At 37.4% G+C, this 22,632-nt stretch overlaps 1 protein-coding gene across 2 annotated transcripts in view; it reads right to left on the bottom strand.

The window, feature by feature from the left end:
* Positions 1-20,942, bottom strand: part of NEBL (nebulette) — a 264,364-nt gene extending 243,422 nt beyond the window's left edge. The window contains exons 1-2 of one of the 2 annotated variants that reach the window (XM_062569042.1): positions 20,616-20,942; positions 19,593-19,687 (exon numbers count right to left, since the gene is read on the bottom strand). In XM_062569042.1, the coding sequence (XP_062425026.1) occupies positions 19,593-19,687; positions 20,616-20,684 (164 nt within the window). In that variant the 5' untranslated portion in view covers positions 20,685-20,942. The remainder of the gene's footprint in view (positions 1-19,592; positions 19,688-20,615) is intronic. The other variant, XM_062569041.1, reaches the window with a different exon arrangement.
* Between the last annotated feature and the right edge of the window lie 1,690 nt (positions 20,943-22,632).

Here is a 22,632-nt window from a genome sequence, read left to right as displayed (position 1 = left end):
GGAACAGAGGCTGAACGGTAGACTGAGGTTAACTGAAAATACAACAGAGGTTAGACTATGAATGTTTAAAGAACTAAAATATCTTCTCATCTCCATTCTCAAGTCCTGGAAAGTAAGCACAGTTTGTAGAATAGGTATTCAGGCATGCAGATTAAAAAAAAAAAAAAAAAAAAAAAAAAAGCTCAGGTGTAGAGAAATGAAGCAATTGCCCCCCATGAACCAGTAGAACAATTAAAGAATCTCACAGAGACCTCAGGTCTCCTCAGACACCAGCAGTCTTACAAGCATTGGAGGACTATCACCTTAGGCAGCTATGGTTCTTCCTAATGCACTCTGATGCTAGCAGGAATCTAGCTTGCTATCCTGTTGGCATTGCCAAAGCCTATTAATGCTATCATAACTTCTGACATAACAGTTGCATTATGCATCCAATTAATATGTCAGAAGCATTCATGTTATCAGCTCATTTCAGAAATAAAACAACTTGTTCTTTTCTTGAGATGCCTTCTTTATCTTCCTTAAGTATATACCAGCTTTTAGATACTTTCTCAGGAATTTCCTTAGGAATCACACTTCCCATTATTTCATTTTTGCCCAGACAGCAAGTGGGAAGAAAACCTCTGGAAATGATACTGAGAAAACAACTAAACACAAGCCAGCTCTATGACACTGCTGATAAAATGCATATGTCATTCTGAAAAAAATACAAATCAGAAGAGCTCTAAAGACAGCAATAGGAACTACAGGAGTTTTAGACAACATAATTTATGAAAAGGGACTACAAGAGTTAAGTTTATTTAGTCTAAAAAAAAAAAAACTTTGAAGTGACCCATGATATTTGTGTTCTAATACATTAAATGTTAGAAAAAAAAAGCAGAGCTAGCAGTTGTTCACCATATCTGCTAGGAGAGAAGAAAAAAAAAGAAGAAAAAAACTACAGCAAATAACTTGGACTTCAGGGAAACTATAAATTATAGGGACATATTGGAGCAACGACTCTGAGAAAACTGTGATTTTTAAAAACAGATTAGGTAAACATACATTCAGAATAATTTAAGTATACTTGCTCCTACTTCAGTGCAAGAAGAGTTAAAATGATCTAAAGTTGGTTTCTAGTCTTTAATTTTTCACTGTACATACACCAAGACAAACGGTCTATATGATACCTATATTTTTAGAAAAAGATGCACAGAATAGTGAGAATCAATTTATTAAATTATCATTTAATTTTTAAGAGTATCTTCATAAATACCTATTTATTTCCATTTATTTCTAAGGTAGATTAAAAGGCACTTTTCTGCCCTAGATACTGTTATCATATGTCTTTATTAGTATGCGCTGATTAAAGCTTCATAGTGCAGACCTGCAGTAGGTATGTACCTGTTCATTCAAGCTAGAAGGCTAAAAGAGCCTCGGCCTTGATGATAGATATATCTAGATATAGATCCTTATGTGCCAGTCACTATAAAAATTTGTCTTACCAAGATTATTCCTATGGACCAACTAGGCCAAGGTACATCTTTGACCTATTTTTTTTTTTCTCTTATAAGATAGAGACATCTGAAAAGCAGTGTGCACCATTTACCCACAATGTCCCTTATCCAGCACACCCATCACCTTCCAAGCAAATGAACTTTCTGTCTTTGCTCTCACTTAGCCTCTCTCACTACCCCACAGCACATCTTCAGCAGCTCGTTAAAAAAGAACTCGGCGCCACGGGGCTTGCTCGCTCTCATCATTACCTAAGGGAATACCTGGACACGAAGGATAAAGCATCACTTGACAGGTAGGGTCTTATCAGCAATGAGCGTGTTTGAGACTAGAGAGGTGCCGTCCTCTGTTTTTAAGATATCACTAATATCAATCACTAATTGACACAATATGAATTAACACTTTATGCAGAGTCAGACCAATATGACATTCAGGATCTGACCAGATTCCACAGTTCTTTCATGTATTTTGTTTATAAAGAATATAAAAAGATCCTTTTGAGGGTAGTATATTTTTATCAGCCATCTCTGCTGGTCAAAGATCTAATCAGTACTCAAAGCAAATTAAATTTAAATGATCAAAGGTTAGCAATTTTGATTATACAGGAACTGTTCTAAGCCCTCCCCCTCAAAAAAAATCTAATTCATGTACAGTCTCAAGTATACGTCTTTCTCAGGACACTATAAAAGAAGACAACAATAACTATTTATAACTTCTCTTTCACTTCACAGAAGACATCAGAATAATATTTATGAGATTATGGACACATTTATAACTAGGCCAGAAATTAAATGTTAAATGTATATTTGAGGGAAAATTTTGCACAGTACGTAAATGAGTAGGAAAAGGATTCCTCAAAAAAATAAACAACATTAATTCTAATAATGATTTTTTCCTTTTATTTAAAATATGTGACTCTATAACAATTTGAGAGTTAGCTTTTTAAGAAAAATGATTTTCAATAAATAACTTTTTCCATTCTCTTTCAAAGGAAGAAAGTAACTCTATGGATTTTCTCACTATGAGTGTTCGTGGGTCATTGTGCTCTAAAGTTTCAAGATTTTTTAGTATTCCTTTAATCACTCGATGAATGACAACAAAAATAGTCACAGACAAACCGTTAACGACAATATTAAATCTGGATAGATATGATAGTTGGATAGTTCATTAACGTTAACCTCCATACTGAAACAGAAGGAGTATTTCTTGAGTAAGAATATTTCTTTTTCAGTAAGCTAGTCTACTCACATTGCATACCAGTGGTAGACACGTCTGGGGAAACATAAAAGGAATCCAGAAGGCCATTCACAGAGAGTTGTATTTCCAAAATACAGTAAAGGCTTCAGAATCACTCCACCTCAAAAAGATCATTGTTCACCTTTGCTAAACAAACAGAATAGCAATACCAAGCAGACAATAACTATTTGTTTCTTGTTTTTTCACATGTTGTAAGTGAACGTCGTCGCATGGCAGGCTAATGCCTAAAAGCAGAGTCAGTCTCATTGTTTCGACACAACTGGAAAGCAAATACTTCAGAAAGCAGAATGAAAGTGGGCACTGGCTTCATGGAAATTGGACTACCAGGAGAGCAGTCACATGCTGTGAGAGACAGGAAGATGCTTTGCTGTGGATAGAAAGTCCACTGTATCAAAAAGGGAATTCTGACTACTCTTCAGGCAGGCTGTCACTACATGGCTTCTGTTTTCTTTCTATAAATCCAACCACTATGAGACTAGGGCTACAACTTCAGACGATTAGAAATGTGGCTGAAGGAATAAGCTGATGTTGCAATGCTGATGAAAAGCATGGCTACCTGCTTTCATACGTAAATAAAGACTTACTAAAAGACAAAACAGAATATTACAAAACAAATACAGAGTTTGGAGAGGGTAGATAAATTGCTGACTTAGATTTAGCAAAAAAAAAATTTTTTTAAAAAATAAAAGAAGAGGTTTCCGTACCCTGAACTCTCCTTACGCAAATTATTCTGAAAGACTAAAAGTAAACTGAAAAAATACCACTAGTCCATCAAATCTTACAGGGCTGCCTGCCTTTAGAGTCTCACCGGGTGACTCAGTCTCTGTGTCTTGGAAGAAGAAATCTCAGCTCATTGGAAAGTCTACCATACACATTATATTTCCAGGTCTCATAATTGCTTTTGTTTCGTTGTTTTCTGCATGTGGTCTCAGAGACCAACCCAATCCTGTATATTTTTCTTTTTAAAAAGTGAAGTATGAGAAATATTTTAAAAATACCAGAGATGCTTTTTGTTGAGTCATTGTACATTTTTCATTAAGATTTTAAAAAGGCATGTGACTCAACTCAAACTTTTTAAATATTTTTAAGTGGCTGTGAATGTATTTTTTCCTCAGGATATATGGCATTTATTAAAAAATGTCAATCCAATATGTGACATGGTATTCAAAAATATCTTCAGTGAATGAATCCTGCATGGTGAATTTTAACAGCGTTCATAGCTCTGTATACATAACCAATTTCAATGGATTCACTAATACGAAAAAAATTCACATCTGAACTCACTTAATTTTCTCATAGCTAAGTTTGAGAAGTTCACACCTCCCTTGTGTTGCCAGACCCACCACAATACTGACATAAAGTTCAGAGCAGAACAACAGAACACCAAAACAGAAGATCAAATATTTGTCTTAAATTGGAATATAGTTATTTTGAGACTTAAAATATTAACTTAAAAAAAAAAAAACACTAATGATACAGTTCTGAGTAATACAAGAATTTGAACAAGGCAAATGTTTAGGTACTCAGCCTCCTAGGGTGCAGGATGCAGCAATTATTGACATTTTGCTCTCACACAACCTTCTCAGGTGCCTACAAAAATCCCACAGACTGAAAACACGGGTTGCTCAGAGTTCCAGAAAGGACAAGGTTGGTCCTGACAGTTATTCAGCAGTTGCTACTGCAAGTTAGCTCTCATACAGAGGACAAGATTCATTTCATGAAGTGTAAACCTCCAAATCAGGCCATGGAGATTGAGTTAATATAACTAATGATGCCTACGATTCAGTTGACTTACTCTAAAACAATGAACTGAAATCTAAATGCATGTATTTCGCCACTGATTATAAAAAGGGTACTAGAGCAACTATTTCAGCTTGCAGACATCGGCATGGGATATGTCAAAGGCAGACAAGATGAATCCACCCTTGGTTTTCCCCTGAAGGGATATGACAGTAGTAGAACAACCGTAAGAGTCTGCAAGTGTTTGAAATCAGAAAGTAAAACACTTGACTGAACACAGCCATTTGGATGGCACTTTTAAAATAATCATTATTTCCTCAGCGTTCTTACATTACATACCGAAAAAGAATCTGAAGAAAAAATTACAGGCATTGATTTGTATGAGTCTTTGTAAATTTTTAACTTTGATAGGAACCTAAGTAACTAAGTAATTTCATAAGAAAATTGAGGAAAAAATACTAGGCAGAAAGGCAAAACAATTATTACTGTTGGTTACATAACACCAGTGCGTTTGGTCCTGCTAAAAAGACAGTGTCTGGCCTAAGAGTTATTTGAATGTTCTAAGTTCAAGAACATAAGCTTTTCATGCTTTAAAATATATAAAGGCTAGCAGATTGAATTCAGGCCTCATCACATAGGATGTTTAGCTTTGTTTTATTTATAAATTTGTTACATTTATTTGCATTTTTTTTTCTATGGTTGGGTCTGTGTTTAAAGCAGTCTCCAGAATTTTAATAACACTCCATCTCAGAGATGCTTGCTTAATTTTTGCTTATATTAAAGAGAAATTCAACAGATCTTGAGAATTGTTTGCAAAGAAATGAAAGACCTTAAACATTTCAGGAAACCTTAAAATACACTAATTGCAAATACTTAAACACATGCAGCAGCCAACACTTCTCTGGATACTTCCTTTAACTGACAAAAAAGCTGTTTTACAAGTCTCATGGTCCTTAATCTCTAAAACATTTTTCTCTTCTGGGAATGCAAGTGTAACACTATGTAAAATGAACCATGAGGCTCTCCCCATCTATCAGTTTATTCTTGATATTAACGCAAATCTTGTAAAATAACTACCACATTGGAAGTGCAGTCCCATGAAAGTAAATTGCTAAAATGCATGTTTTCAGGCTGACCTACAAATTGCAGTGTTTGAAGGGAGCAAACCAGCATGATCTAAAACTAAAACAAAACAAAATACAAAAACAGGTCTTGTGTTATGTAAGTTATATAATAGCAAGACACTTACTGCGGGATATATTGTGAAAATGGAGGTTATTAGAAACACTGAGCTGAAATATACACCCACATTGTGTACTTGCTTTGCTTACAACATCTTTAATTATAAGGATATTGTAGTTATATTATCATAAATCAACAAATCTGTTTCTGCAACGTGTTACTAAGCAACTGTAACCAAGACCCTGTGTAAATGAGACTAAAATTCCAAGGTAACAATACTCAAATACAACATCATACTTAATAGTCATAAGAGAGTGGAACATGTTCACATTAAAAGCAAAAAGTCTGCCTAGTTTTATGGTTGTTGATAAAACATATATATTTTGTGTGTGTGTGTGTGTGTATACATATATAATATATATATATATATATATAAAAAAAACATGTAAATTTGTGTCCATCAGTTGTAGGTATTTCTATTCCCAAGTAGATTTTGTGTACAATCAACCCCTTTTTTTACAATGAACCATGCACTGATCTAACAAATCTGGTATATTTTTCAGATTAAAAAAAAAAAAAAAAAGAAAGAAAAAAGAAACATCTTCAAATGAGTTTCATTATTTGTCACATAGCTATCCAAACTACACAAAATCCTAGACTACTTCAAATAATATATAATTAATTATTAAAACTATTAGGTAAGAATTTTACATTCATAATGCTAGCATGAAAAAAGAAAACTTTTAAGATTAAGAGAGAAAAGATTATTTTTTTGCTGCATTTTGAATATAAAAAAGCCTTTTTCCAGTCACAAATACAGTTAATTATAAACAGCTTTCTAACAACTGACTACATTTGATATACCTGTCCCCATAATTCTAACTCTTGGGCATTCCCCAGGCAGTATGAAGTAATGTCAGGAAACTCTACCGCAGACAGCATGCGGCAGAATACCCCCTAAGCAAAAGAGCTTATCATAAGCATGTGAAAGCTTCCTTCCATACTCAATGCTGTCTTCCCAGAGAGCTTCAAACAAATCTCAAGTTACCTGTCTTCATCTTGAGCAAAATATTGGCAAAATATCTAAAAAGCAAATAAAATTGAAAGGATGAAGACTGTGATTTTCCATTACACTTTTTCTGGCTCACGAGAAGTCTCTACAATAACAACAAAAGTCACCTGCGATGGAGGCAGAAGCTTCCTTGAGGAAATTCATTCCATTAGAGGCCCAGTTTCCAGGAACTCAGGGCCATCACAAACTCTTTCTGTTCCAAAGACGTGTCCCATTTCTTTGACATTGTCTTCTTTTCTTCTTTTACATATACATACATATATATGTGTGTGTGTGTGTGTGTGTGTGTGTGTATATATACACACACATACACACACGTGTGTATACACACACACACACACGCATACACACAGATCTTCACAAACAGTCTTGTTTTCTTTAAATCTACAAAGGAAAATGCACTGCACTGCATGCACCTCCTGCCGAGGAGAAGATGAGAGAATAACCATGTGACAGACATTAATCATGTTACTTAATGCACTCCTGGCAGGTTCTCAGCTACTATGGCAAGCAGAGTCATTTAACAACTTATGTAGAAAAGGAAACTTGCCTGCATTATGCAGTCGTGATTTTTAAGTTCTTTTGCCTGTTTTAAACATTTAATGAATGTATAATATGCGCAGTGCTCTTTCCACTCTGAATTCTCATGCAGTGACAACTTAATCTGTATTTCAGCTTTCCTGGAACATCATATTTCTCTATTTCCCCACTGCAGTTTCACTCAGGTTGTACTTTAACATACTACTATTTGCATCATTGCTACCATCCAATAAGTAGTTCTCTCTCTACTGTTTTACAGATTTCTTGCCTCACACAAATGATTACTGCTCTTAATATTTTATGTCACTTTAAATATAAATTAACTACATTCTCCACTGTCCTAATGTGTACTAAGGAAAGGTTTAAAGCCAACAAAAACTGTTCTGCTTACAGCAAGAATGAAATCAAAAAAGATGTTACGTACAACAAACACAAGTAACAAGACACTCCACGGAGCACATGCCCCTCCTGCTAGGAAAAGTGCGACAAACTGAACATCCAAAAAAAGTACAAGAGGATCCATTTAATTCCTTCCACAGGAAAAATAAAATACAGGCTAGATACTGGTTTACTTCAATTACTTTTCAGGGACATTATCTTTATTATCACTTTTGTATCATTGCAGGTATGTGATAGAGCTGTTCCAGCAATGTAGTAAAAACCGTCATCAGTCCATACCTCAGGTGAGAAAAGCCAAAAATGAAAATAAGAGATAGTGATGCATCTCTTAAAGGTTTCTCCCATATATGGAACTATCATTCAGAGGGTGTAAAACATGATTATTAACAAATATTAAATTATATTTAATGGCATGGTCTCCAGGCTAGCTGTATGTTACCCACATATGTGATTATAGAAGACATTCAAGCTTCAACGGAAGCCCTCTGAGCTACAGGACTAAGTTTTTATATTTTGATTGCAAGACCAAAAATTCCAGTAGATACACTATCAGTTTTAGAACTTGAGCCAAAACCTTCCAGAATAATCATATAGGAACAAAAAAATACAGAAAGGAAGGGATCTGACTCAAATTAAATTAATTCTAAATGTTTGGGAGAAAACCAAATTAGAATACACTGTAGTACTGTCTTTTTAAGTATTTTACCAGTCTTGGAGTTCTTTGGAGTTAACTATGTTCCATGTAATACTCCTCTTCCAAGGTGCTATTCACAGATTTGTTGCAGATAGTCTTTCCAACACATTACTTGGTATATTTAAATAATGAGCAATGGACCAGAACTGTTAATTGAAACCTATATAAAAAAGAAACAACACAGTTGCTAATATAGCCCTCGTAAAATTAGAGAAACATGTCTAATGAGGAAGATAAAAACTGAAGACTGCTACAGCTATAATGTCCATGTGCTAAAGTGCTCCATAAAGACATTAATACTCTAAGCATCCTAAAGAAAAAAAAATACATCAGGGAGCAGTAGAGCTTCTCACATTCAGCTGCATGAACATACTCAAAGCATTCTTAACATTACACGTGATTGGGAAAATAGATCTTTTTAAGGAGGAACTGTGATTTGGAATAATTTTTAAAAATATTCAAAATTATTTTCTAAAGATACTTTTCTCTTAAAGTAACTGTTCTACCTAAGTTGTATTACAACACCAGGCTCATAAAGAAAATATATTTTATCTTCTTTCACTTTAATATGGTCTCATAAATTATAAATTATAAATTCATAAATTATCATAACACTAAATGTAATGTACAGCGATGATAAAACTAACCTATATAATTAAGATGTTTTATATTGTAAATATGTAAAATATATGAATATTTTAATAATATATGCTTTGGTAAAATACACCTAAGCAAAATAAATCCCAGTGACAAAGCTAAATATTTAGTCCCTGAAATTAAGCATTCTACCACTATAAAGGCAAGAGAGTTAAAATAACAAATTTCTACAGGGGAAAAAAAAAAGCTGAAATTGGCACATCCATGGAAACCTAGTATGAAGTTGCTTTCTATATTGAAAAGCTCAAACATTTTTATAAATTGTGTACTTATTTCTCTTTTCCATCTCTCCATCTTTGCTTTCTCTACATGCATGTATACTCATTTTTTCTTGTATAAGTACACATATCATCACTGTAGGTTTCCTTTAATATTTATCTTTCAGTCTTATTTACTAGGGCTGTCAATCCATTTCAGATATTGCAGGGCGTACTGTTTCTTCTAAACATATCTTTGACATTATTTCCTTCAGCCTCATTTTCCCTCTCTCCATTCTTCCTAACCATTTTGTGCTAATGCTACAGTATTTCAACATGCTAATAACTGATGTAACAAACTTCATCTGTTTTCTGGTAGCCTGACACTTCATATCAGCTATTTTGAAATAAAATTCATAGATCTGCATACATTGCAGCAAAATCTGTATCAAATACACCTACATGATAAACCACATAGCTACTATTTTCCAAACAAGCTTCTTTTCAGAGGCATTTCTTCTCTTTACTCAGCCTCTCCATCAATTTCACTTCTCTTCTACTCATCAACCATTAACATCAATAAAAGCCCTATCACCACTGTATCAAAGTACAAAAGCAACAGCTCCAAAAAACAGATCTGAGTCCTTCCGGATGCTTTGGTTTCCTACATCTATATACATTAAGGCAGGCTTTTTAGAACATGGTCTGTAACCCTCAATATTTCTACATACCAAGCACACTGGCAATTCTTACTCTAGTAAAAATGTCCTGTCCTGTAAAAATGTCAACCACTTATTGAGTACTTCTGCTGGTACAAACACTCATGCTGCCCCCTTTCTTTTAACATGTCCTGTCAAATCCAACCAGGAATTTCTTCCCTCTTGCAGTCACAAACATGCATAACCAGTGCTATGCAACACGTGAACACTCCACTTAGTGTGCCGACATACCACACTGTTCAGCAGGGATAGGCACTTTTTAAATTTAAATAAAGCAAAACTGGGGAGGGGACTAATAATGCAAATTATTGCAACACTTCTCCTCTCCATAAAGCTTAGATTTAATTAAAATATAAGTGGCTATGAGCAGTATCTTATTTTTTTATCTTTGCCTAGATATGCCTATTTATAGTTTTCTGAAGTTAGAAGGAATGGTACTATGACCATTGAATTCTTCCAGAGCAAATCTGGAACAAAACAAAACAGCTATTACCATTCAGTTTGCTGAATTCAAAATAAATAAATAAATTTAAAATGCAGTACAAATTTATTTTTAAATTCGTGAATTTGGCATTATACCAATACACCTGTGTGAAAATTCTGCCATTTGGAGAAGCAGAACATGATGGCATACCTCCAAACATTTGCTCTCCTCAGGCAAAAAAAATCTAATGTGAATTTTTGGAAACTGTGAAATAAGATCTTTAAAGAAGGAAATTTACACTGTTTTCATACAGTTGTGGATCTTAAGAAACACTCTTTAAAGAGTGTTATGGACTTTCCAAAAAAAAAAAAAAATCTTTGCAATACATGCTTAAATAACCACTGGCCAAGTTAAAATTAGTTTTTCATTTTTAAAGCTAAGCTGCTACAGTCCTTCTCAGCTATAACACTGATGGCACATTTTCATGGCCTTCTCCATATGGAGATGTTATGGGATCAGACAGTGTCACACAATTCCACTGCAGCTAAGAGTAGAATGGGAGCAGGGGGAAGAAATAGGAAAGATTAAAAATTCTGCACTATTAAACATTCAGACTACTCCTCCTGGTACAAATAAAAGTTACACAGGCAACAATCCCATTTTTTTAAGTCTGCATGAATAGAAAGCAAATCAAAAAATAGTCTGCTCAACTCTTTTCTAACAAAAGAGACAGAGAAGCACAGGGAGAATAAATGAACTGATCTGTGAATCAAGGAAAAGAATGTAACTTAGTGGGTTTCGTTTTGTTTTTTAAAGTTGCTACTTGAGGTTGCATAACTAGGAGCAACATGAACTGGTTAATTTAGACTCAAACAGACCAGTTACTCAACAAGTAATCCATGTATCTCTTCTTACAGTAAACCTTTCCCCTGCAAGTCCTGCCTATAGTCACTTTCTTAGGGAACCTAAACATCACACTACTAAATTCTGCACTCTGTCTAAACTCTGCAATCTCTAAATTTAGCAACATTTCTGTTAAGAGTCACACAACATTTAAAATTATTTAAAAATATATATTAATTGATCACTCAGCCAATATTGTATGTTGTCTGGATAATTATGGCAAGCTTTCAATTACGTTATCAATAAATAGCTAAATGTGTTTACTGATACTGAACTGCCTGACATGATGGTGTCATTCTCTGTAGACATCATCTATTCTAAAAATTCAAAGTGACATGAAATGTTGGAACACACAAGTATTTTCCTTCAAGCCTTAAAGAATATAGTCTGCCAGGACAGCAAGTTTGCTTGTGACCATCAATAACATTAACATAGCAACACAGAACTTCAAACTCAAAGTGAAAAATACATTTCTCAAATTCTTTGCAGAACATGTCAGGAAATAACATGGATAAGAACATTTAAAAACCTCAAACAGTTAAACCACAAAACCATTAACAAAACTTACCATTAAGACTTCATAGATTTGCTACAACTGGTTATTACCTCTTCCAAAGCTTAAGTTGTGCAATGCAAATAAGTAAATGATTTAGAATCACAAGATTTCATCTGTTGTTCTGTTGCCCAAATATTTTAGTAAATATAAATGGAACAGACTTTAAGTGCAAGTGTGGAAAGTAGTAAGTCTTAAGAAAAAAAAATCCTTACCTTATATTGAATATCAACCATGGACAAGACGTTACCAAGCAAAGAAAATCATACTCACTGAAATACTGACTCAGAAATATTTTATCTCAGTAACTATAGTTCCACAAGAATACTTGTTCTTTATCCTGTGACAACAGGTACTGGTGAGATACCTATACCTGTTCCTGCAAAAATTGTCTGTGTCTATGATGATCAACGATGATACAAATTAAAACCATATATTTTCTTGAGCTGAGACATAAACTGGCAGCTGGTCAGGATTCCACAGAGCAAGGACTCCTACAAATATTTCTTTATATAACCTTAGATATCATGTACATTGCATTCTTGCTTAAAAAATAACAAGATACACAGTGTTAATTCTTGCATTTTCTACTTATTTTCCCCAGCAATGTCCTAAGCAGCACTAAATTGTAATGGCCCCTTTGAAGCCATTATACTAAAGAGCAGAATACTAGAAAACAAGAATTCCAAACATGGAGCCTATACCGACATTGGATACTGGAGGTGACAACGGGTGTCATCTAGGAATCCATCCACTCTGAGGGGAAAAACCATAACAGCCCATCTCCCTCAGGGCAGCTTTTCACTTTATTTGTACCAGTAGAAAAATATACTGGTTGTAGCTAAGCTGCAGTACTCCATGGTATTCTCCTCAGCTTGCAACCATACAAACCAAGGGATCTGTTGGAGCAGACACAATTCTCTTCCTGAACACCCATCAGCGCTTTTCCTGTAAGCAAGGCATCATATGCGGGCCTTGTTCAAACATCAAATCAAGGCACAGTCAAACTGAACATGCGGAAATGAAACCCAAGAAGTGTTCTTGGGGAACCAAGAAGTTCACTATGACTCAGAGTAACAGAGATCAAAACATAGACCAACTCTTCCCACGAACTGAGAGTCAATGACGATAATTCTTTAATAATGGCTTCACAACCACCAGCAGCCTCATGCATGTAGTTCAATTCCTACAACGTGTTATGGCATGCCATTTCCTCTTCAACAATTTTACAGATATGCAACAAACACCTTTCAGAAACTTAGATAAATTTTTCCTAACGAGCTTCTTCAACAGTTCTAGCAAATAGCCATGGCTTCTTGTCCTACTCTTCTCATTACTGAATATCATCAATACTAAGTTGGACTTGATACTCAGTTAACCAATTAAGATACCACAGCACCGAGTAGGAGGAATGTATTTTTTCCTCTACAAGAGTGTTTGTAGCTATTTTTAATATTAAACAGAGTTTGCAGAAATATCAACAACGATTAAGTTATTTCATAACTTTAGTTTCCCTCTTCTTATGCAGAATTTAGCATCTGACCTAGCCCTCCATGAATTGCCAGAGAAGATAAATTCATTCATTCATTCGTCACTGCTCACTATCAGAATGGAAAGCTGCATCAAATGGCATTCCAGAGAGGTATGTGCCAGGCTCGATACTCTTCTATGCTTTCAACAAGTGACCTGCGTGATGAAATGAAGATTGCACTTATTAAATTTGCAATGTGCTTACAGCCTCTCCAGTGGGAAGGGTGACAGGCAAGAAAGGGGACTGTAAGCACATTAGAGATCAGAATTAGAATATAAAATAATCTTGATAAATTTCAGAAACAGCCTGGGGAAAAACAGAGATTTAATTCAATAAGAAACAAGTGGAGGACCCTATGCTGAGCTGAGAACAATTAACTTCTCAAATAATGGATGATAAAAACTACTGATTAAACTGTAGTCCATGACCATCTGTATATGACTTAACAATTTTTTTTCCAAAAAATAAATAAAAATGCAAAGAATGTACTGGGGCTTACGAGCAAAAGTTATACCAGCAAGTTGTACGGACAGAGTTGGTGTTCTACCAGCACTGGTATCGCTCCACTGACACCGCAGTTCCAAAAAATATATAGACCGTTTGGAGATAGTTTAAGGCAGAGCAACAAGAGCAATCTTAAAATATGATCTATAAAGTAAGAACGAAAGAATTAGGGCTGTTTAGTTTAAGGAAAAGATGACTGAGGGGAGACATGATAGCTGTTTTCAAATACTGGACTCCATGCCTACGGGAAGCTGGGCAAGATATAATGGACTTAAATGACATATTTGACTCGAAAGTCCCACCAGCTCTATTTTTCTAATGATTCTGTTGTTTGACTTGCTCATTTTGTATGACATCCCAACAGCAGTCTTCAATACAGAAAGTCAATAAAGTGATAAAGTATAAATCTTTGCCTTCTAGGAAGGTTTGCAGGGGAGTTTTGAGGTTGTTTCATGTTATGAAAATGACTATTTTGGGCTGGCCTACACGATAGCTTACTTTTGAACAAACCTAATGATCAGAAACAGTTGAAAAGCCCAGAACTCAAAAAACAAACTGGCTGAAAACGTAACCATGGCTTTAAACAATCTTCCTCATCAACCCAAGCTCAATGTTACATTTCTATACTAAATAAGGTGTTGTTCAGTAATAGTAGATCATGAAGAATTAAAAAACAAAAATCTGCTTACTCTTTGTGCTTTCTTGCAGCTCTTAGAAGTGGCTCCATCATATCTCAAAAAGACTACTCTTATTAAATCTTACCTGCTGATTTTCTTTCTTCCTGTCATACTTAAATTGAGAAATGAACATCTAACAAAACCAACACTGAAAAATAAAATAACCATAGCTAATTTTACCAAGAATCATATATGGCCTTCCTTCTGGAAGCTTCCATACTGGCAAAAAGAAAACTCCCTCGTGTCTCACAACTACAACCAAACCTCTATATCCAAGTTTCCCTTACAGGTTAACAGATTCCATTTATTCACCACATTCATCCATATAATACCAGCAACTGCATCCAAGCTTATCTGACTGTCCAGAAAACTGTATCTTGTTCTTATCATTCTCCAGCTGGAATAAAATAACTTTGACATTTCTTATCTCTTCCCTATAGTATTTTAAAATGTAAAGTTTGACTGCATTCACAGATTGAAATTGTAGTACAATTTCTCTAGCAACAAAAAAATCTTTTGAACATGTATTTGCATATCTATTTTCTACTGGCATGAGTTAAAAAGAAATTAAACCTAAAAAAAATAAAGTGATGATAATTTTTTCTTCATGTCAATAATCCATGCCAAGACTGATGACAGTAGATTTAAATTTCAGAGTTATATAATCAGTCCATATGGTGGTTGTCATAAATAAAAACTTGAATGAACCTGCGCTGTGTACAGACAATTAGCAAAATCTTAGATACCAACGATTTTAGAAGGATTCATTCCAACAGTGAAGTTGGTTGCCTTTGGCGAGAGATTACAACAGGTCTGCATAAGTTTAGGTATTAGGTTTTTCAGAAATCAAAAAAAACACATCTCTGTTGGACATGCTCACACATGCAAGAAGTCTGTTTGCATCAGCAGCTGAAGCTAATGCAGAAAAAAACACTTCAAAAATATGCATTTCAGCTTCTACATTTTGCATAAAAAGTAGTCTTGTGTTTTGGTCTAGTGAATCTGTCAAAAACTTATTTATATGAACATTTGTAAGAACAAGTTACTGTATAATCATCCTAGATGATTCACTCATTTAACAAGCTTGAAAACTAGTACACAGACAGTTAGTTACCAAAATGCCATTCATCTCCTAGCATCATCTTGGCTATTAGCAGCTGAGATGAAACAGCTCTGAGTTTACAAATAAAAGGCATTAATTACTTTACTTCTAACTGTTTCCATATATACTAGACAAGTACTTAATATCCTCCACCTGCAGACATTAAAGCAGAATAGGGGTTCAGATTTGTATTAAAGCTAACCTTGACTTAACAAGTTATCAGATTAGCTGAGTCATTTTAATTGTCTTAACACTTCTTTTACTGAGAGGTAATCAAAGTCGTGCTTTCTTCCAGCTAGCTACACGCACATTCGGAGAGACAAAGTGTGGTTCATTCACCTGCTTCAGGCGACACATCATGCCTTGATGAACTAAAAAAGTGGACTACGAGTCTGAGCACTCAGTCTTATTATTTCATAAATCAGGCAGCTCCCTGGCAAAGTGGCATATCTAAGGTCAGACAGCAAGTAAAAGGCAAAACTAAAGTTATAATGCAAAACTAGCAGTGTCTATGTGAATCTTTGAGAATCTACAAAAATTCAAAATTTTGCATACGAGGCCTTTCAAATGAAAGGTAGGTAAACTGAGAAATATAATTAATTATTATTATTATTATTATATTATTACATTATTACAGCAGCACTAACATGTCCCAGCTGAGATCAAAGCCATGTTACTCTAGCCACCACACAAGCAAGTAGCAAGAGACTATCCTGACTCAAACAGCTTACAAATTATGTAGATAATAGAAAAGACAGAGAAAATAGAAATTGTACAATTTCTTCTCCACAAGTAAGAGAACTGAAAGGTTTACAGGAAATAGATTATGGGACTGCATGGGAACTGTGATAGAAACGGAGATCTCATATCCTATTCACAAGACCATTCTTTTCACAACACATGTAGACAAAGTTTTCCCTTATAACCCAGTTGAGAAATCTTTCCTAAATCTACAGTGTGCAAAAGTAGTATCAGAGTTGCAGTACTAAAAAGTTCAGTTTCTTGACCTGTACTATTCTACGGCTTCCAATAGTCCAGAAATTACTTTTGCTATCAATATACCCTTATCACAAGGAATGCATGAACCAGCAAACGTGGCAGGCTGCCCAACAGAAACTTGATTTTTAAAAAATCACAATCCTGTGCTTACAAATATTCATGATCTTTTTCTAATGCACATGAAATTGAAGTACTTCATAATATGTTCCTTCTTGGCTCATTAATTCCTATTAAACCATTAATTTCTGAATTTACTCTCTCTATATACAAAAGTATAGTTTGAAGTGAAACAGTCACAAATCAGCATCATTTTCTTATATTAATGGAAGCACAATTAGGCTTTACAGTCAAAGTAACTTATGCTTTTTGCTAATGTTTCAGCAAAAATAAATAATTTCAATATCTGAAAAAGAGTGGAATATACTACTTCAGGTTCAAAGATCAAAACATACTGAAGGGCATTATTGAGCTTAGGAACTAACAAACAGCTGCAGAAATTACTGAATATACATGCTTTTTGACTTATCCTAATAAAAAGCTAACTATGGCTTCCAAACCTAGTAAATAACTTAATGGCGTTGTTCTCCCATTCAAAGTAACGCATACTTCTGCACTTTTATGTACAAATTACACTTTCATTGATGGATGGCCTTGATAAACAGTCTAACAGAAAATGCTCTTTGTCAAATGTTTGTAGGTGTTTGTATGAGTAAATCTGCGTTCTTTTCTTTGCAGATTTTCTGATCAAGCAGTATTTAACATAAAAATGGATTTCCCTCCCACCAATGAACACTGGATAAGACACATCATAATTTTAATTACTACAATGGCATCTGCTTTGCAAGTAAGTAACTTTTGAGAAACAAGACTAGTGTGTCAAAATACCGTAACTGAAATAAACAAGTTATGTTTGTAAAATACCATTCTGCATAAACATTTTATTTCTCCTGTTTGCTAAAAACAGAAAATATATGTTAGTCTCCCCTTACTGGCTTCATAGAACACTTACATTTATTTAAATTATTTATTTAAAGTATCTTTAAAAATTTAAGTTTAGCAAGACTTAAGAATAAAGCATATAACATTGATCATATTAAGTTGTCTCTCATCTTTAATAGAAGAAACTCAATCTTCCATGTTTTTACATTGTTTCTTCCTGACTACTTTGACCAGCAACTGTTTCATACATACATCAGGTTTGAGGGGCCTTTCAAAGACACCAATTACTTTTTTCAAGGATCACTGTTACAAAGTCCATTAAAGCAAATATTAGGAAAAATAGTATCTTACATAACATATCCATAATCTTATCCTCCTCATCCACATAACATAGCATGCAACATATATACTTAAGAACCTCTTCTACAACAGAAATTAAACACACACAGCACAGAAAGCTTAACCTAGAGCAGAGAAGAATTTTATAAAAAGAGTGCTATTAAACATAAATAACCTCATTACCTAGGAAAGATCAAGCAACCAAAGAACCAGCACTAAAAATAACTCACAAAAAGCTGAAGAAAAGGCATCAAAATGGTAGGAAAGTTTTAATCATTGTAAATCATTAAGCTTGTAATTCATACTGCAATTCAAAAATTACCAAAAGCAGAATCCCATCCAGTGCCAATAACCTTTAAGTTAGTCTCAACTTGTAGTATGCCACCTGTGGAAGCACGCAACTCCCTTCCTAGAGAGAGACCCTGCAACATGTAAAACTGGCACTTGATCACAAGAGGCCTCATCCGTGTCAGCCCCCCACATTGCACCTCCAGGAGAGCTAGAAGTTTAGATGTGCAAGTCCACAAGTTTCTAAAGTATAAATATGTCTACTCAAAGAGCTGTTTCAAGCTTTGGCAGCACATCAGTATTTATAACAATACTCATACTTCAGATACATAAGCATTTGCTGCGGGTTTCACCTGGAAGAAATACACATATGCTATTGACCTATCCTGTAAAGACCAACCAACCATCAACTGTCCACCTCAACAAGAAACACATATTTTAAGAGGACTACAGGAAAATATTTCTGAAAAAATTACAATGTGTCCATAGTTTCAAAAAGATCTTATATTTTAAATAGGTGAAGGTGAAAATGATAACAACAGGTATAACACACAAAATAATACTAAGATCAAAACTAGTCCAAATATTTTTTAGAGATACTCTTTCAACAAAGTATATTATGAATGTTTCTAAAGATTAAAACATACTGAAACACACTTAGCAAATCTTAGAACATGGTACAAAGAAGAGAATGAAACTTCTTCATACGCATACCAAAATGCTCTTCTACAGTATTCCCAAGCCAAATGTCAAAGCACTCTTCAAATCCACAACAAAACCAAAAAAAACTAGAAGTACAATACAAGGTGATTATACTCAATAACAAAAATCCATGTTTTGTTTATCAAAAATCTAAGAAGGAAAATATAAAACAGAATGAAGCTTGAAACAGTGATTTTGAAATATCTAGGTTAGTAATCTCAAATACATGAACAACAAAACAGTTAAAAATAGACTGTCACAATTTGTAACAGGGTATTGTTCCTGGAAAACTAAGAAGCACCTTGTTTTTTTCTTATTACAAAATGTTGATCATGTACACAGTCCTAACAGACAGCTGCATAAAGGATATTCATCACCTAGCAAGCCAGTAACGAATATAATGGAAGTCAGCATCAGTTCTGAAATGCTTTCTTGGAGGAATGGGCCTGTATCCTAAGGTCAGATATTAAAACACTACCTGTATCATAATCAATATTTTTATTTTCTGTCACTTTAATCTGAGCACTATACACTGTCTGAAAAGATACTAAGCCGCTGTAGAATGAACTGCCACATCTCTAGATTAAGTTTTTAGAGCAGGACAATACCTATTTTACAAAATGCATGGCCATTTTTTTTCTTTCAAGTGCATTTCTGCAAGACTTGACATTTACAATACTTACGCATTGCAATAAGGTTTCTTTTCATATCCTTTGTAGTTATTCATGTTCAAAGCCATTTTGCAAACTTCACAGTGGAAACATCCTTTATGCCAGTACTGTAAAGAAATGTAAAGCAGAATTACTTACAATATTGATGCTTTGAGAGTTATTTCAGTAACAGTAAATGGAAAAACACTATTACATGCAAATACTTTGGATGTGCATTAGTATTTTTGTAAACTAAATCAAAAGAATTACTTGCATGCATAACTGAAGGTGCTTCTGAAACACTCCTGGAAATGTAAATTTTCTGTTTGAGTGATAAGACCTCAGCATTTTGACCTTGCCAGGATTAAAGATTACCGAAGCAGGAGTTTGACTGTCTAGTTTTTTTAAAAAAAATAAATGTTTTCTAAGAATGCAACACTGTCTAATGCGATGGTTGGGTTTTACGTATATTTAATAGACACTAAATTTAGTGCATAATACAGTATTTTCATCTCGGAGCTCCTACCGCCTCTCCTTTCTAGGGATGCTAATTCGGCGGATCCGTCACCGCCTTACAGCTTGCGCGGTTATCCTCGGAGCGGCCGCACTCCGGGACGGGCAAAACTGCACGGAAATAACCTCCGGGGAAAGGGCGCCGCTGCCCCAGCCCCGCGCACCGCGCAGCCGCTGCGCCGGAGGCCGCGGGCGCCTCCCGGCCGCCCCGCTCCGAGCTGCGCGGGCGGCGAGGGCAGCGCCGGGACGCGCCGGCCGCCCGAGCGGAGCGCCCGCGCCCCCGGCCCGGCCCGGCCCGGCCCGGCCCGTTATTAGCCCTGCGTCAGCGCGGCGACACGGTCACGGCGAGCTGCCTCCCGCCCTGCGGCGACCAGAGGCGGCGGCGGCGGAGCGGGAGCGGCGGCGGCTCCCGGCGCAGCGGCTGCCTCCTCCAGCTGCTTCGCTCGCCACCTGCCGCTGCGCGCCCGGCCCTGCCCGCGCCGCGGAGCGCTGCGCGGCCGCGGAGCGCTGCGCGGCCCCAGCCCCCCGCCCGGCTCCCCGCACCTTGTCGAGGCAGTTGACTTTCTCGGTGGGATAGACCACTTTGCCACAGCGGGCGCACTGGGGGTTCATGCTGAGGCTCCTCTCGGGCCGCGGCTGCCGCGGGCGGCGGCCGAGGCTGCTGCTGGGCGGCGGGCGGCGCTGGACGGGGCTCCCGGCAGCCGATGGCGCATCCCCTGCCCGGGCGGGGGGCAGCGGGGGGTCCTCAGCCGGGGGTCCTCGGCGGCTGGCGGCGGGCGAGAAGGTCACCGGCGGCGGCCGGGCAGGGAGCGGCGCTCCAGCTGACTGCAGCTCGCAGCACGCGTGAGCAGGCGGGCGGGGAGCCGCCGCCTCCCCCGCCCGCTCGCCCGCCTCCCCCCGGCGGCCACCCGCCCCCGCCGCCGTGTGCCTGCGCGCTGCGCTCCCGCACCCGCACCCGCACCGGAGCGCTGCGTGACTCACGCCGCTCCCGCAGCAGCGGCAAGCCAAGCCCACCGCCGGCGGGGGGGCGCCGCGCAGCGCCGCGCCGCGCAGCGGCCGCCTCCCGCGCGCACCTGCCCGCCGGGGAGCGGGCGGCGGCGGCGCGGCCGGGGCCGCGGCCGCGGAGTTGGCGGCGCCCCCCGAAGTCGGGCCGCGAGCGGCCCCCGCGGCGGCACCTGCCCGGCGCGGCGGCGGCCCCCCCCGGGGAGGGGGGAGCGAGGCGCTGCCCTCCGGGCGCGCCCTGCGCACCGTGCGCGGGGCTGACCGGCCCCGCCGCCCCTTCTCCGCAGCTGCAGGATGATCAGCCCCAAGGTTTCGTTCCCCCCAAATGACACTGAGCGCATCAAAACTTTTTTTTTTTTTTTTTTTTTTTGGGGGGGGGGGAAGGGGGAGGCTCTTCTCGGATCTCGGAGAAACCAGGCAATCCGGCAACGCATTTTGGAAATCCGAACCGTGCTTTTCTCACGGAAAATACCTCCTGCGGAGCTGCACCAGCCAGCATGTGTGATACGAATATCTCAACCTAAATTAGGTTTTACACACAGACCTAGAGTACCCTTCACTGCGGTGAGGACTTTCTCTACAGTTTCTTAGCTTTGTATCCCAATTACTTTTAAGGCTCGATTTTCTGCTTTCTCAGGCTGAGTGGCACTGGGGCACTCTGCCTTTGCCTGAGCAGCACCAGTAGTCCCACGAGACACTGGAATGTGCAATCCTGAATTTCTGCAAGAACAGTAGATTCAGCTCCTCAGAGCAGGCTTTTGGCATTCATTTTTGATTTGATCATTAGTGCTGTGGGGATGGTACAGCAAAAAAAGATGCATTTTTCCCTAGATGTGGACTTGTGTAACTACCTGGAATGTAAGCCATTCTGAGGGAAGTGCTTAAACCAATGCAGTGCAACCTATTTGGAGGTAAGAGTTTTTTCAGTAGTGCAGTACTTTGTGTAGCAAACAGCAAGGACAAATTCTACACATAGTTGAACATCATTAAGTAATCGGAAAGCAGTCAGCTAAACTGGAATACTTGGCTATAATTCTTCCTTAGCAACCCAGCTTCTATGCATTGACTGGTTAAAGGCATGGAGAGAAACACCAATTTCATTGAAATTAATAATATGTGTGATTAAATGTGAAATACCTAATCAGGCTTTAAATATTATATGACAGAAATTGTAAAGCTTCTGCCTTATCTAGAGATAAATATCTGGCACCCAATGAAAGTCATAATGTTGGGAGGCTGGCTCTGCTACAAGCAACAGGAAAGCAGATTTGCAAGCAATTTTATAAATGCTTGTTGTTTGTCTAGCTATCTTAGTGCAATAGAAAATGGCAAACTACTGACCAGCTAGACTTCCATTGCTGCAGTCTAATCTGTTTTGGGGCTAGTATGGCAGTTTCCAGAATTCAGAAGTCATGAATCACTTTTATGTGTGGTTTTTTTTTTTTTTTTTTTTTTTTGGGGGGGGGGTTAACTGTTGTTATTAATCACAGTTGTTTTTGATCTGGAATCTAGGATTTAACTTCTCAGTGTTCATCATAGACAATAGCATGATAATTTT

This window comes from Rhea pennata, chromosome 2, assembly GCF_028389875.1.
Source record: "Rhea pennata isolate bPtePen1 chromosome 2, bPtePen1.pri, whole genome shotgun sequence".
In the NCBI taxonomy this organism is placed as follows: domain Eukaryota; kingdom Metazoa; phylum Chordata; class Aves; order Rheiformes; family Rheidae; genus Rhea; species Rhea pennata.
Note: the sequence above shows the minus strand (reverse complement) of the source record. Positions and strands in the feature narration are given on the sequence as shown.